At 28.0% G+C, this 13471-nt stretch overlaps 1 protein-coding gene across 1 annotated transcript in view; it reads right to left on the reverse strand.

Annotated features, from left to right (window-relative positions):
* LOC142319109 (integral membrane protein 2B) overlaps positions 1-13471 on the reverse strand; it is a 75492-nt gene that overhangs the window by 24790 nt on the left and 37231 nt on the right. Inside the window, exon 2 of the mRNA XM_075356030.1 lies at positions 2169-2360. Within this exon, the coding sequence (XP_075212145.1) occupies positions 2169-2360 (192 nt within the window). The remainder of the gene's footprint in view (positions 1-2168; positions 2361-13471) is intronic.

The following is a 13471-nucleotide window of genomic DNA, read 5'->3' on the forward strand; positions in this document are numbered from 1 at the left end:
AAGGAATTATATAGGATTATTTTATTATCTAAAAAAAGTAAAAGGTTTTATGCGTAAGAATAAAACCAAACCGTATGAGTAACATTATATTACGATAAGAATTACTAAAAGTACAAATATGAAAGAAAAGAAATTAAAAAAAAAAAATTGTGTGTTTTTTTAAGTAATATATTACACTGACATTTCGGTAACTGATTAAAGTTTATCTTTTGCAGATTACTTATTACAGTTTTAATTAAGTAATCTAATAAAATTAAATTACAGTTCTGTTCAAATAAATGTGTGCTAAATATCAACATTCATTTCATAAAATATTTACTTAATAAGCTGACAAACTGATAAGCAATTGAATTATTTCCCTGACAAGAATAAAAAAAACTCAAAATCATTTTTAACAGTTATTTTACAATATATCTTTTTTTGCAAGTACATTGGTGTATATTTTTTTATAAATAAATAAAATGCAAGACGTTTGTAATATATGTTTAAATAAAAAAAAACCTTTTTTCTGTATTGGCCACTTCAAATAAATAATAGCTTTTTAAAAAAATATATAATTTATATCTCATTCATACGGGCTTAATGCACTATATATTACATTCCAGTTAATGAATATGAATCATAATTTGTAATGTTTAAAAAATATTAGACAGAATACATAATCACGATGGTCTAACATCATTCACTATTTTATTTACCACTGAAAATATCAACTTAAATTAATGTAGATTCATTAATATCTTTAATCAAGCTAACTAAATGGGCATTTTTATTTAGAAAAATAACTTATTTTCCATTTCTTTTTATCAGCCATTTTTGAATGTACACAATGCTTAAATCTTAGCCTTTAATATAACCTCAGTTTACACTCCTCTATATTTCTTCAATAACCTTTTTTTTTGTTTAGCCTCCGGTTATCACCGTCAGGTATTTCTTCAGAGGAAGTGTAGTCTTGTACAGTCTCAGGACGATCATTTCTGAGATGTATGGTTAACTGAACTCCAACCACCAAAGAACACCGGTATCCACCATCTAGTATTCAAATCCATATAAAAGTAACTGCACATTTACTATGATTTGAACATTGGAACTCTCAACTTTGAAATCAGCTGATCTGTGAAGACGAACTAAACCACTAGACCAATCCAGTGGGGTTTCTTCAATAACCTGGATGCCTTAATTCCACTAAAATTTCCTCTCTTGTCCACTTTGTATTAAAGTCTCTAATTCTGACTTCTCAACCCCATTTAATTTTATTCTTCTCACCAAAAGTATTGTTTTTTTTTAACATTACCTCACTAACACCATAACATATTAACGTTAACTATTGCTATTTTAAAATTATCTGGATAAACTCCTTATGCTCTGATTATATTTTTTCAGATAAATTTATATTTTCTTTTCTTTTTAACCAGAGATGCAACTGATGGAGGGTTTCACCCGTAGAATATTACACTCAACTTAAGAAGATGCTATCTTATTGTATAAATGAGAAGAAGAATGTAGATTACATATATAGATATGTATTTCTATATTGTTTTCAGCAGTGTAACACTTTTTAAGTGTAAGTGTCAAGCTTTAAAGCTTTTGCTACTCAAGATGTATATGCCACATATATAATATGCCAGAATGAATATTTGGGGTACAGCATTTACCTTACTCTGGTCTGTGAGTGATGAGATAAAGATTAACTTCAACTAAAACTGAACAATAAAGTTATCAATAGAAATGCAAATCAAATAATATTTATAGCCTGTATTATTCTTATTTAAAGAATTTATCATATTCTACAGCATACAGATTATTCTCTGGCTGCATTACTGTACATCATTACTTTTATAAATTTTACTGAAGAAATTTATTCTTTAAAACTAGTAAACCACTACTATAAGGATTAAAATACCAATATCAGGTCCTTCACATACCTTCACATATTAATGCCCTAAACAGTTAATAGTCTTCCTAATATTCAATTTCTACTCTGCCACAGAAAATTAATATATTAATAGCAGTTACTGATAAAATGTCTTGGAAAAATAAAAAGAAGTAAGTTCTAATTACTGTTTGAATCATTCACTTTTGATCAGACAATTCATCATCATTAAATGTATATGTGTATTAAATGTAAATGTTTATGAACATTAAAAAATTAATATTTTGTTACAAACCGGAGCAAATGAGAACTGCCTGTAAAGGTAAACTCCAGAAATGATTCCACAACACATCACCAAGAGAGCAGTCAAAAATAAACAAACTGTTGTAGCAGAAGATGATCGACGTACGAGTGGTCGTCGAATAACAAGAAGCCTTGGATCACCAGCTGGTATTCCGCCTTTTTCAACATCGGACTGCTTTGGTTCCTTTAAAAGAAAATTAGAAAACAAATTTCAATCAACTATTTCAATAATAATATAACTTCATTTTAACAATATAAAAACTGCCCATTTATGAACTTTAAGCACAGACTAATGTAAAATAAATTAATAACCTCAAGCATCTAGAAACATAAAACATTAAGTATTAACTTAAAAAGATTAACTATTAAGAAATAATTGCAGTAATTAAAGCAAAAAGGAAAATTAATGTCACAGAAGGTTTAATTTGCAGACAATTTAGACATCAAGAGGTTTCTAGATGTTTGTGGAGATTTCTTAGTTTTCAAGTAAATAGTAAAAATAATGGGAAAAAAACTTTGGTGTTAGAAAAATGGGGGAAAAAATACTTTTTTTAAATGAATTATAATTTGTTTAATATATTAAAATTGAATCTCAAATTAAATTTCTTAAAAATCTGTATTTAAATCTGTCATTTTTGTACATCTTTTGTCTAAATCAATAATTTTAGATGTTTGAAAAAATGGATTTTCACCTCTTTTAAGAGAAGTTAAAAATTTCTTTTGGAAAGATTTTTAGGAGTGTTTTTGATCTATTCCAGAAATAAAAGTTGAATTTAGTAATATTTTAAGAAACAAAGAAAGGCAATAACAATAATACTACTTAGGCTGTACAATACAGATGACATGAATTCCTTACAAGACGTACTTCTATTCCTTGCCCATCACTGTAAGAAAATTGAAGATCTTGTACATCATACAAAATCTGTTCAAAATAAGACATTTTTTTCTTGAAAAGTATTTCAATGTAAGCAGCTAAACTTAGTAGACTGCAGCTCTAGTATCTAGCGTGCATACATGTGTTTTAGTAATCTCAAAGATGGATCAGCTATTGTCCCATAGCCATTATGTATGTTAATCAAACAGATGCTTGATATTTTGTTCATAATGACAGAGCATATCAAACAATTTAACTGTATCAAATGCAAAACAACTAGGAAGATTAAGTAAACTTTTAGAAACAAAGGTTTATGGGTACACAAATTAAAGTGGTACAACTGCATTAAAATGGCTGAACTTCAGTAGTAAGAGTGAGCTGTGTACAGACAGACTGCCAGCAAAAATCAAAATCCAAATGTCATTAACAATATGTGTAATTTGATTACGGAAAATCATTTGATACCATTTAAGAAATTGCAAATGACACTGAGAATGGTGATTGTTCTGTATGCACAATTTAAACAGATAATTTAAACATGCTAAAAGAGGCTGCAAAATTTTTGCCAAAGCAAAAATGCTTTGTTTCTAGTTTTTCTTGAAGAGAAGAGATTTATTTTGATGTTGCATGGGGGCAGGTTGGAGGGTGTAAATATTACTAATCTCCTTAAACTATATGTTAATTCATTACATATAATGAATTAAACCTAATAATTTATTAAATATAAATTTTATAATGCAATAAAATTAAATCTGTATCAGTACAGTAAACAGCTGATGCTGAAGAAAACCAGTATAGAATTTTTGCAAACTGAATTTCTCTTGATGCACAATCAAAATTCAACTACCATCACTGATGAACAAAAGTTATGGTTTTTACAGTTGTGCTGAAAAGAAATGCCAATTTTCAGTACAACACTGAAAGGAAAGATGTAATTCCTATATTTCAAAATTACTGACAACTGAAAATTTTCTGGTAGTGAAGGATGGTTTACACAAGATTGATAAGCCATCTTGATAAGTAAAATTCCAGGTAAATAAATAATGCACTGACAAAAGTATATATTTTTTCTTTCTAACAAAGTAAATATATTTTATTTAAAGAATAAAAAGTCCTTTATCAGTTTTAAAATTGTAGATTTTAGTTAATCAGCCAGGAGGATTTAATTACAGGTAAACTTGTAGAAAGACAGCAGTTAGTATTTTTGAAAATTATATAGAAGAATTCTGAAAGTAAAGTAAAATCTTACTTGTAATTTAGTTTAATGTAAAAAAGTTTTGTTTAAAAATGAAGCTATAAGTTTTTTTATTTTTAAAAATTATGAGCATCAACTGTAAAAATAAATGAGTTTGTAAATTAACATTTATAGAGGAAGAATTTATTTTATAACTGGCCTATTAATTTTATTATTTAAATGATTTATTAACTCTGTAAAATGAAAAAAATACAAAAATGTACATTTAAAAAGCACTTGACAACTCAATTACTTTTATCTTTATGCAGCATCGTATTTGGTTAATTATGCTGTATAAAATGCATAATCTTCCAGCTTCCATTTACTTCATAAATAATTTTTAAGTTTTTATTATTTAAAAGCAACGAAGAAAATGAAATGTAACGAAGAAAAATTCAAGTAAGTAGAGATTTGTCAGCTAAGAAGAGTTTCAAACTAATAAAAAGAAAAAACAAAGATAAAGTTTTTTGCAAATAATTTCATTAAATGTTTACAAATTTATTACATTAAATTTTTTATTTATATAAGTTCTTTTTATTGCACTCATCCATTTATAAATTAAAAACAGAATTCTGTAAAGAGTAAAATTAAATTCTGTAAAAATACTTTAAAATGTGTTTACATTATATTATATATTACTATGTTAACTATAAATATAATTGTATAACATTATTAATATATATGAGGGTTTTATTTGTGTTTAAAATGTACATGAAAGAAAATTATATACTTTGAAAAATCAACAAGCTTCTATTTGTAAATCAAGCCATACTAATAAAAGTACACTTAAAGCATCTTAGCTACTCTTACTGCTACGAGATAATCGTAGCAGTAAGAGTAGCTAAGATGTCTAAACCCCATAACAATCGCAGTAAACTTCATATTGTCTGCTGCAATTGACATGGTGCGGATGAAGCTTTAATAGATGTGGAAGAAGTAAAAAATTGGAAAAGGTTCTGCTTTCTAACGACAGAATATTAGGTGATTTGATGACATGGCTGACAATGTTTGTGATTAGATAATTCAACAACTGTACTAAGGTGAATTTTTTAGTATTCAATTTGATGAATCAACAGATGTGACAAACATTTCTGAGTTCTTATGTTTTGTGAGATATGATACGATAGAGACAGATCAATCAAAAAGAATAGTTTTGCAAATCAATAACTGAACATGCAACAGAACAATGCCTTTTTGATGTGTTTTCATGAAGCTACTAAAATCTATAACTGAGATTGGAAAAAATGTATTGCTGTAATGATAGTGCAGAAAGGCACTGTAAAGGCGAGAACAGAAAAGAACAGTGGATTTCTGAAAAAAATTTGGGCAGTAAGCCCACAGAATGGGCTCACCTGCTTCCTTCACAAACATGCTCTTGTCATAAAAATATGCTGGAAAATGTCAAACAAATTCTTTGTAAAGCTGTAAAAATAATTAATTTTACTAAAATTCAACCATACAGAACAGGCTGTTTGCTAAATTATGCAAAGAAAAAATGTCTTCTTTTCCATACAGAAATCAGATAGTTATCGCATGGGAAAGTGTTATCCTGGTTACTGGAATTGCTAGATGATATTTTTCCAGGATAAACAAATGCCATTGTCAATGTTTTTACAGAATATTGAGTATATGTTGTTTGAATATGCATAACAACTTGAATATGAATTTACAAGGACATGAAAAAAACATTTTATTAATGACATACAAAGTTCATGCTTTCATTAAGAAGCTTGGTATCTGGATTATTAGTCTTCTAAATAAAAATTTGGCTATGTTTCCACTCATTTCTGATTATATTGAGAAAAACTGGTATGAAGAAAAAGACACTATTATTCACCAAAGCTTGGATAGCATGAAGATGGCATTTGCTTGAGTTAAAAATAAGTTGGTGGAGTATTTCCTGGAAGATAAAAATTATTTCTCGAAGAGATGGCTACTGAATCCAATTAATAAAAATGTTGTTGCATCTGCTAAGTTACCAGTTGAGATTCATTACCAGCTCACTGAAATAATGTCTACCAATACAAGTTACAACTACAATATTTATCTGAAGATTTTGATAATTTTGGTTTGCTCATCTAAGTAAATATGGAAATCTAGCCACATAAACATTGAAAATATTAATCACTTTCACCACATCTTACCTCTATCAAAAGGGTTTTTGTCAATGGTTGCGCTAAAAACTAAATATAGGAATTGTCTTTTATCACTTGAAAACAATTTTCTTTTATATGTTTCAGAATACAGATACATGTTTGGAGAAACTTTTAATGTAAAAAAAAAAAACAACCATCTCATTAATTTATTTCTTTACATGTGTAATTATAAATGTAAGTAAAACATTTATTATAAATAATTTTTTCTCATAAAATGATTTCATTACAGTTTATGTGTAAAGCTGCCAGCTAATTTCGTGATCCCCAAAAAGAGATTTGTCAGCAGGTCAGTAGCCACATAAAATCCAATTATAAATAATGATAAAAATAATATCAAATTCCCTATGTGGCAATGTAAATTTTCATTTAGATAAATCTTCAGTTAATGTTATCTGTTAAGAGATTTATATGAGACAATCAGTAGCACTTTCTTATTCTTAACATAATAAAATTATCATTGAATCATTCATTATCAGACATTCATTCATGTAAAGTAAAAAACTAAATGGATCAAATTAAAAACCTCATTTTTTGAGAAGGATTTAATTTATGTTTATAAATTAAAACAAATAATAGTATAAAACCATGAATTAAGAATAAAATATTCGTAATAGGTTTATTTTCAGAATTATTTTCCACATGGTCAGTATTCAGTGTCATGATATTTAGTCAAGGAATTATAAACTTCTTAAGTCAACAGCAGAAAAGTCAACTCAGCATTATTTAAGACCAGTGATCTAAAAAGCAGTACAAAAGTTTGAATTCTTACTTTACAAGTATATTCTTAACATTACAAGTATAGTAGAACAGTCAGGCTATAAGAAGTTGTAAGAGAAACAATACAACTTCTGTATTGTTAAAAACTTGTAACATAATTGCTGGACATAATTTAAATTTAAATGAAGCTTACTTACACTGTTGATCTGAACTTTCATTATTCTAGATAAATTTTTTTTGTAATTAAAAATTATAAATTCTACACCATAAGGTCCTTTATAGGATCATACTCAGTACTATATAAAACTAAAAAAACATATAATAAAAATGATTGAATACAAAGCATACAACAAAATCGCCTGAAAATATTTTTGTATTATAATCACTAAAATTTAATACGAAAAGTGTAAAACACCTTGGTTGTAAAACTACAAGACAGTATTAATATTATCTTTTTTAACTTTAACAACATTAATAATAATGCTATTAAAGACATAATATAAAACTAAAATAAAAGCTCTTTTCGGTTCCAAATTAAATCTTAAAAGTACATATATAACAACATAAGATGTTGTTATATCTATAATATGTTGTATCTTGTAAACAACTAAGCAATTCTTAAAAGCTAACATTTATTTTAATTTCTTTTTGTTGAACATAAACATTCATTTTTGAACACTGCCAGCTACATATAAATTATTAGTTTTAAAGTTTATCAGTTTATTACACTAGTCTGTAAATAAGATGAATCTTAAGTGTGGCATTTAGTAAAAAAAATAAATTTAATTTAAATAAGCTTACAGTATTCCATACACATACATACATATATATGACAATTACTAAATACAGTAGCATCCCTACCATATCTCTGTATAACAGATTCCTCTGTATATCTGAATGACACAGTTCAGTACTGTACCTTGATATGTAATGTATACTTAATTATCTTGTCATATCGGTGGAAGTACATACTGTACTACTGTACAGTCTTGTAAACATACATGGAATAAAAATTTGTTTTAATTTAACCATATAGTACAGTAATGTGTGTTTATCTGTTACCGTATAAGTATATTGATAGTATACAATGTATCTGTTGTTGTTACCATGAATTTTGTGAGCAGGCTATGTATCTTTGTTATGTTTATTATATCTGTTCACTAATGGCAACCCAAAATCAAAAATGTGTAGTGTGTTCATTCCAACAGAAGCTTCAAGCACCTGATTGACTTGATAAGGGTGAGTGTGTGCAAAAACTTTCTTTAGTACTTTCAGTATTCCCGGTTAGGCACAGCATTTTTCATATACTAAAAAAAATGACACAAAAGACCCCCAAAGCACATACAACAACTATTGAAGGAAAAGATGCAGTCTAAAACTGAAAAATGCTGACAAAGCCTAAATCAGAACTCCTTTACCTGGAACCATTATTAAAGAAAAAGCAATGGTTCTGTACAAGAAACTGGAGGGGGACGATGAAACTTTCACAGCAATTGAGGGATGGCTTCACATGAGGAAGAAGCACCATGGAATTCAACAAGTCGCTATTGTTGGTGAAAAATTGTCACCCGATGATACTGCTGCAAACAAATTTGTGGTAAAGTTTAAAAAGCTAGTTGAAGATAACAGTCTGAAACCCAATCAACAACATTGATGAGACACGAGCTAAATTACAAAATGCTCCTGAAAAGAACTCTTACATCAAAATTTGAAAATGTTACTGATACAAAGTTGACAAAGTATAAAATTAGAACTGCATTATGTAGCAATGTCAATGAAAGTCATAAAGTGCTGTTCTTTGTTATTGGGAAGTCCAAAAGTCCTAGAGTGTTAGTTGAAAAGAATTTAACATTAAAATAATCTTCTACTCAAAGCTCTTCTTCTGGATAATGCACCAAGTCACCCAAGTGAAAATTAATTGCAAAAAAGAGAAATTAAAGCAATATTTCTATCAGCTCATGTCACACCTCTCATCCAACCTATGGATCAGGGATGTGATTGCATGACTGAAAAATGGTAAAATAGAAAATATATTGGATCCATTCTTGAAAAAAAAACAGAGGAGGGCTAAGATCTTATTCAAGCAATAAAAGAACTAAATATTAAAGATGCAATTTACTTGTTGCAGAAGCCTGGAGGAAATGACTGAAACAACATTAAAAAAATCATGGAAGAAACTGTGGTCAAGTATGAAGCCAGAAGACGATATTTCCACAGTAAATGAAGCCAGTGGTCTAAGATCTACAACCCACACAGCATGACACAGAAAATGGTGACATAATAGAATGGCTTGCTAAACGTAACATTGATGAGGCTAACACTAATGAAGAATTGAATGACGATTGGATAATTGCTACAATTGGGTAACAGGAACCAAATGATGATGATGATGATGAAGACACCAAGTTTTTTGACATAGAGATGACAAGCATGTGTTCAATATTGCTCTATGGTATTTAGAACAGTACCCTACCTAATTCAACACTAATGGATATTTTATAGAAGAAGTGGACAGACATAGCAGCAAAATCCAGAATTTTGACTTAAAATTAAAGAAATTGAAAGACATTTTCTATTTACAACAAATCTGTTTTGATGTACAGTTTACTTTTATATTATGCTAAGTAACCATAATTAAGATACAGAGTTTAATAATATTTCTCTCAATAACATCACCTACGTAAAATTAAATATTTCTTCCTTTATTTACAGTTCTTTAGAATGCCATATTACATCCTGTTTTTAACTTTCTCCATACTTTAAAATGGGTTTTTACTGCTCGTATTATATGACCTGTTATTCATTCCAACTATCACTTGGGTGACAGACAAACAGGGTTCTACAGTGTTCTTGGATTCAACAAACTGTACAAACACAATATTAATGAAGGGCCAAACAAATGCATTAAATTAAATAAATGTGCAAGGTGATTAAAGTTAAACTAAATGTAAATGTAGACTTACTAATAATTATGGTTTTTACTTTCTTTTGAACTTGAAAGATTGTCATCAGCTGTTCCTGTGATTGTTCTAAGCAGGTACTAAGCCCCACTTACATATCTTGTTTGAGTTTTCTCTACTTTCTCATTTTTAAAGAATTTGCTACTTCCCTGACCTGTTGTATTTCTGTTTAATGTGACCTAGACTTCACAAAAGCTGAAATCAATCTGGTAGAACTACATCCAATCACTTTGATCTCATAGCAGATCCTTTTTTAAATCTTCTATCCTTTTTCTTTAAACAGAAGATAGTAGTTTCAATTAAGGAGAACTTTTATTTTGGGGGATTCTGATTGTTTAGGGGTCTTATATTCTCAAAAATAGAGGTTACATAATCTTATGACAGAAGGTTCAACGTGGCAAGTCTAACAAAAAAATAAGATATGTATATTTTATTAACTCAGTGAAATTTAACAAAAATACTTATTTTCTTGGTTTGAGGACTAAAACTATTCTGCAGTATAAGAGCCTTACGGCTGATGTCCTTAATCTTGGATTTCAGACTGATGTGAGAGACCAGACAGATTGTAATACAAACAAATGTTAATTCTCTGATTTGTTTTGTGGATAACTTCAAGAATTTTTTTTTGATTGAGCATGCAGCATACATTTAACTTTATTAAAAATGTAAGGATTTGTTTTAATAAGGTTATATGTAAACAACAATTAAATATTTATCATGAATACTGATTAAATATAATATTTATCTATTGGATTCCCTCAAAAGTCAAAACAAATTTAAGTAATGAAAATGAGCTGTTAATTGTTTGGCAACTATAATATGAACTTTGTAGATTGATATTTTTAGTAAATTAGAAATGTTAATCCACATATTTAAATATACACAACCTTCGCTAAAAACAAAAGCAATTCGGACAAATTAACAATACCCACCTCCATCAAACAAGAAAAACAGAATCAGTTTTCATGTTATTCAGCATAATATTTTTTCTTATGAGAAAGGCAGTTTAATTTTTCCATTATAAAATTTAATAAATTAATAAACCATTTAAACATCTTTCCACCAATTTATTACAAATAAAATTAAAATGTTTTCTTCTACACAAACAATATTATTTTTTCAACCATTTTTTAAATATTGCTAATAAAAAATAATAAAGAATCTTTCAGTTTTCTCTATTTCAGTTTTAAATGTGCATAAATATCTGCTCAAACAATTTTCTTTAATACCTTCTGAATTATTCAGTTTCTAATCGTTTTATCTATTTGATATCTTTACATATCTAATTTACTATTACTTAATGTTTTTAAGTTAAGGTTAAGGACTTATATTTTGTATTTTATAATTAAACATTTATTTTGCAACACTACTCTGATCAACATTTTGCTATGGTTTCCCCTCGATACATCCATACAAATGCTGGAGCAGGTACCTCCTTTTATCTGTAGAGTAGCTGTGGTTACTTACCCCACAATAAGATCTGAATAATATATTATTAAATAATGATCAGAATGAAAGATTTATTTTGCAATAAATGTACAATTAGTTAGTGTAAAATCAAACTACACAACATAAACGATTTAAAAACTTAAGTGTTTAGTTAAAAGTTAACTTGTTTATTCATCAAGTTAACTGGCCATTTAATTACTTGGATTAAATGCAGCGACAACTTAATCTAAGTCATAAACAACCCATTTTCTAGAACTGTGCTTCATACTGGTGCCCCCTTCTAAGAGAAAACTGAATATAACAAAGAATTTGGGTCATATACCATAAACGTATCGATCTGTCAAAATATTCTTACCAGGTGCAGTAATATTAACCAATGGGTTCAACAGTAATGTTTTTTGTTTTATTTTACAGTTTTAAAACATTTTATCATGTTCGCTGTTATATATAAAATGGCATTACAGTATAATTTTATACTTAATGACCATTTTATTTTTTACAATTATGTCTAGTATTTATTATGTGATTATGTATTATTTAATGTGATTTGAACATTTTAATTTGATAAAATTACTTTTCTGTTTATAAATATGATTTTAAATGAGTATGTATGATTTTAAACGAGTTTTTAACTTTCTACGACATTAGCAAACATAACCAACAAATGCTTTCTTTGCTCACTATCTTGTCCAATTAACTTTGAATATTAAATTGGCCAATTGTTAGGAATGTCAATAATTGTATATAATACTAATAAATGTGACACAACTGACTTTTATTCCCTTCTCATACTTTAAAAATAGGAAAAAATTCATCATAATCATTACAACAAAAAGTTGGTAAAATTTAAGAACTGCAGTAGAGCAAAATCTTTTTTCTTGTTTATTGATTTTTACCATATGATCATAATAACATACACCAAGGATATTGACCTTTAAATGTAAATCATCTTTCTAAATAATTACCCCTGTTTTTCATTGTTAAGTTTGTAGCACCTTTCATCTTTAGTATGACTTCATCAATTAATTTATTCTTACTCATCTTTGTTTTCTCAAACTATTTTTCTTTTCTTAGGATACTCAGTTTCCATTCAAAGTAAAAGGTAGAAAAATCTAAAATAAATCAAATACTCAAAAACTTAGAGCCAACTCCAGATTATTGACAATAATGACAGGAGAATAAGATAAACAAAACTGTAGTAAAATCATGGTTAATACAAAATACCACCATTAACTTAGTATCAAAATAATACTGTATACTATACACAAATATGCACCAGTGTGCTGCCCTTAACTTCTTGATGAAAAATAGAATAAAATTCACAAAAAACCTTTTATAGTAAAATCCTTTTTTCATAGCAAAAAAATATCTTTAACATTTCAATTTACCAAAATAAAATTTGAGTTTCATACTAGGCCAGTGTTTGACGGTTTTTCGCCAAGAATTCTTTTGGACAAAACCGACGTGAAATTTGGGCAGTAATTAGGGAATAGCTCAAGGAACAAAATTTATATAGTGCTGAAGCGTGGTTTTACCCTGGAGATGGATGCCACCCGGAGAAGGGATGGAAATTATTACATTCAAAATAACCACAGAAATATCAATGGAAGAATAAATTCTAAGCAAAAAATGTTCACAAAAATTTTTTGTAGAGTCAATACTTTGAGTTACTCATGACTGAAAATGTTGATTTTTCACAAATAACTCAATAACTTTACGTTTTATCGAAAACATTATTACTAGCAAAAATGAAGCTCATAAAATAACAAAGAGATGCTTTTTGTTTTTTTTTTTTTGTAGATGCAATACAATTCAAGTTGTGCCTCGTTGAAGGTAACTTTTTGTTCACTGAAAACTGAGGTCAAACCTTTCAATGTTAAATAACCGAAAAACGGAAAATAAAAC

This window comes from Lycorma delicatula, chromosome 2, assembly GCF_047948215.1.
Source record: "Lycorma delicatula isolate Av1 chromosome 2, ASM4794821v1, whole genome shotgun sequence".
NCBI classification, from domain to species: Eukaryota; Metazoa; Arthropoda; class Insecta; order Hemiptera; family Fulgoridae; genus Lycorma; species Lycorma delicatula.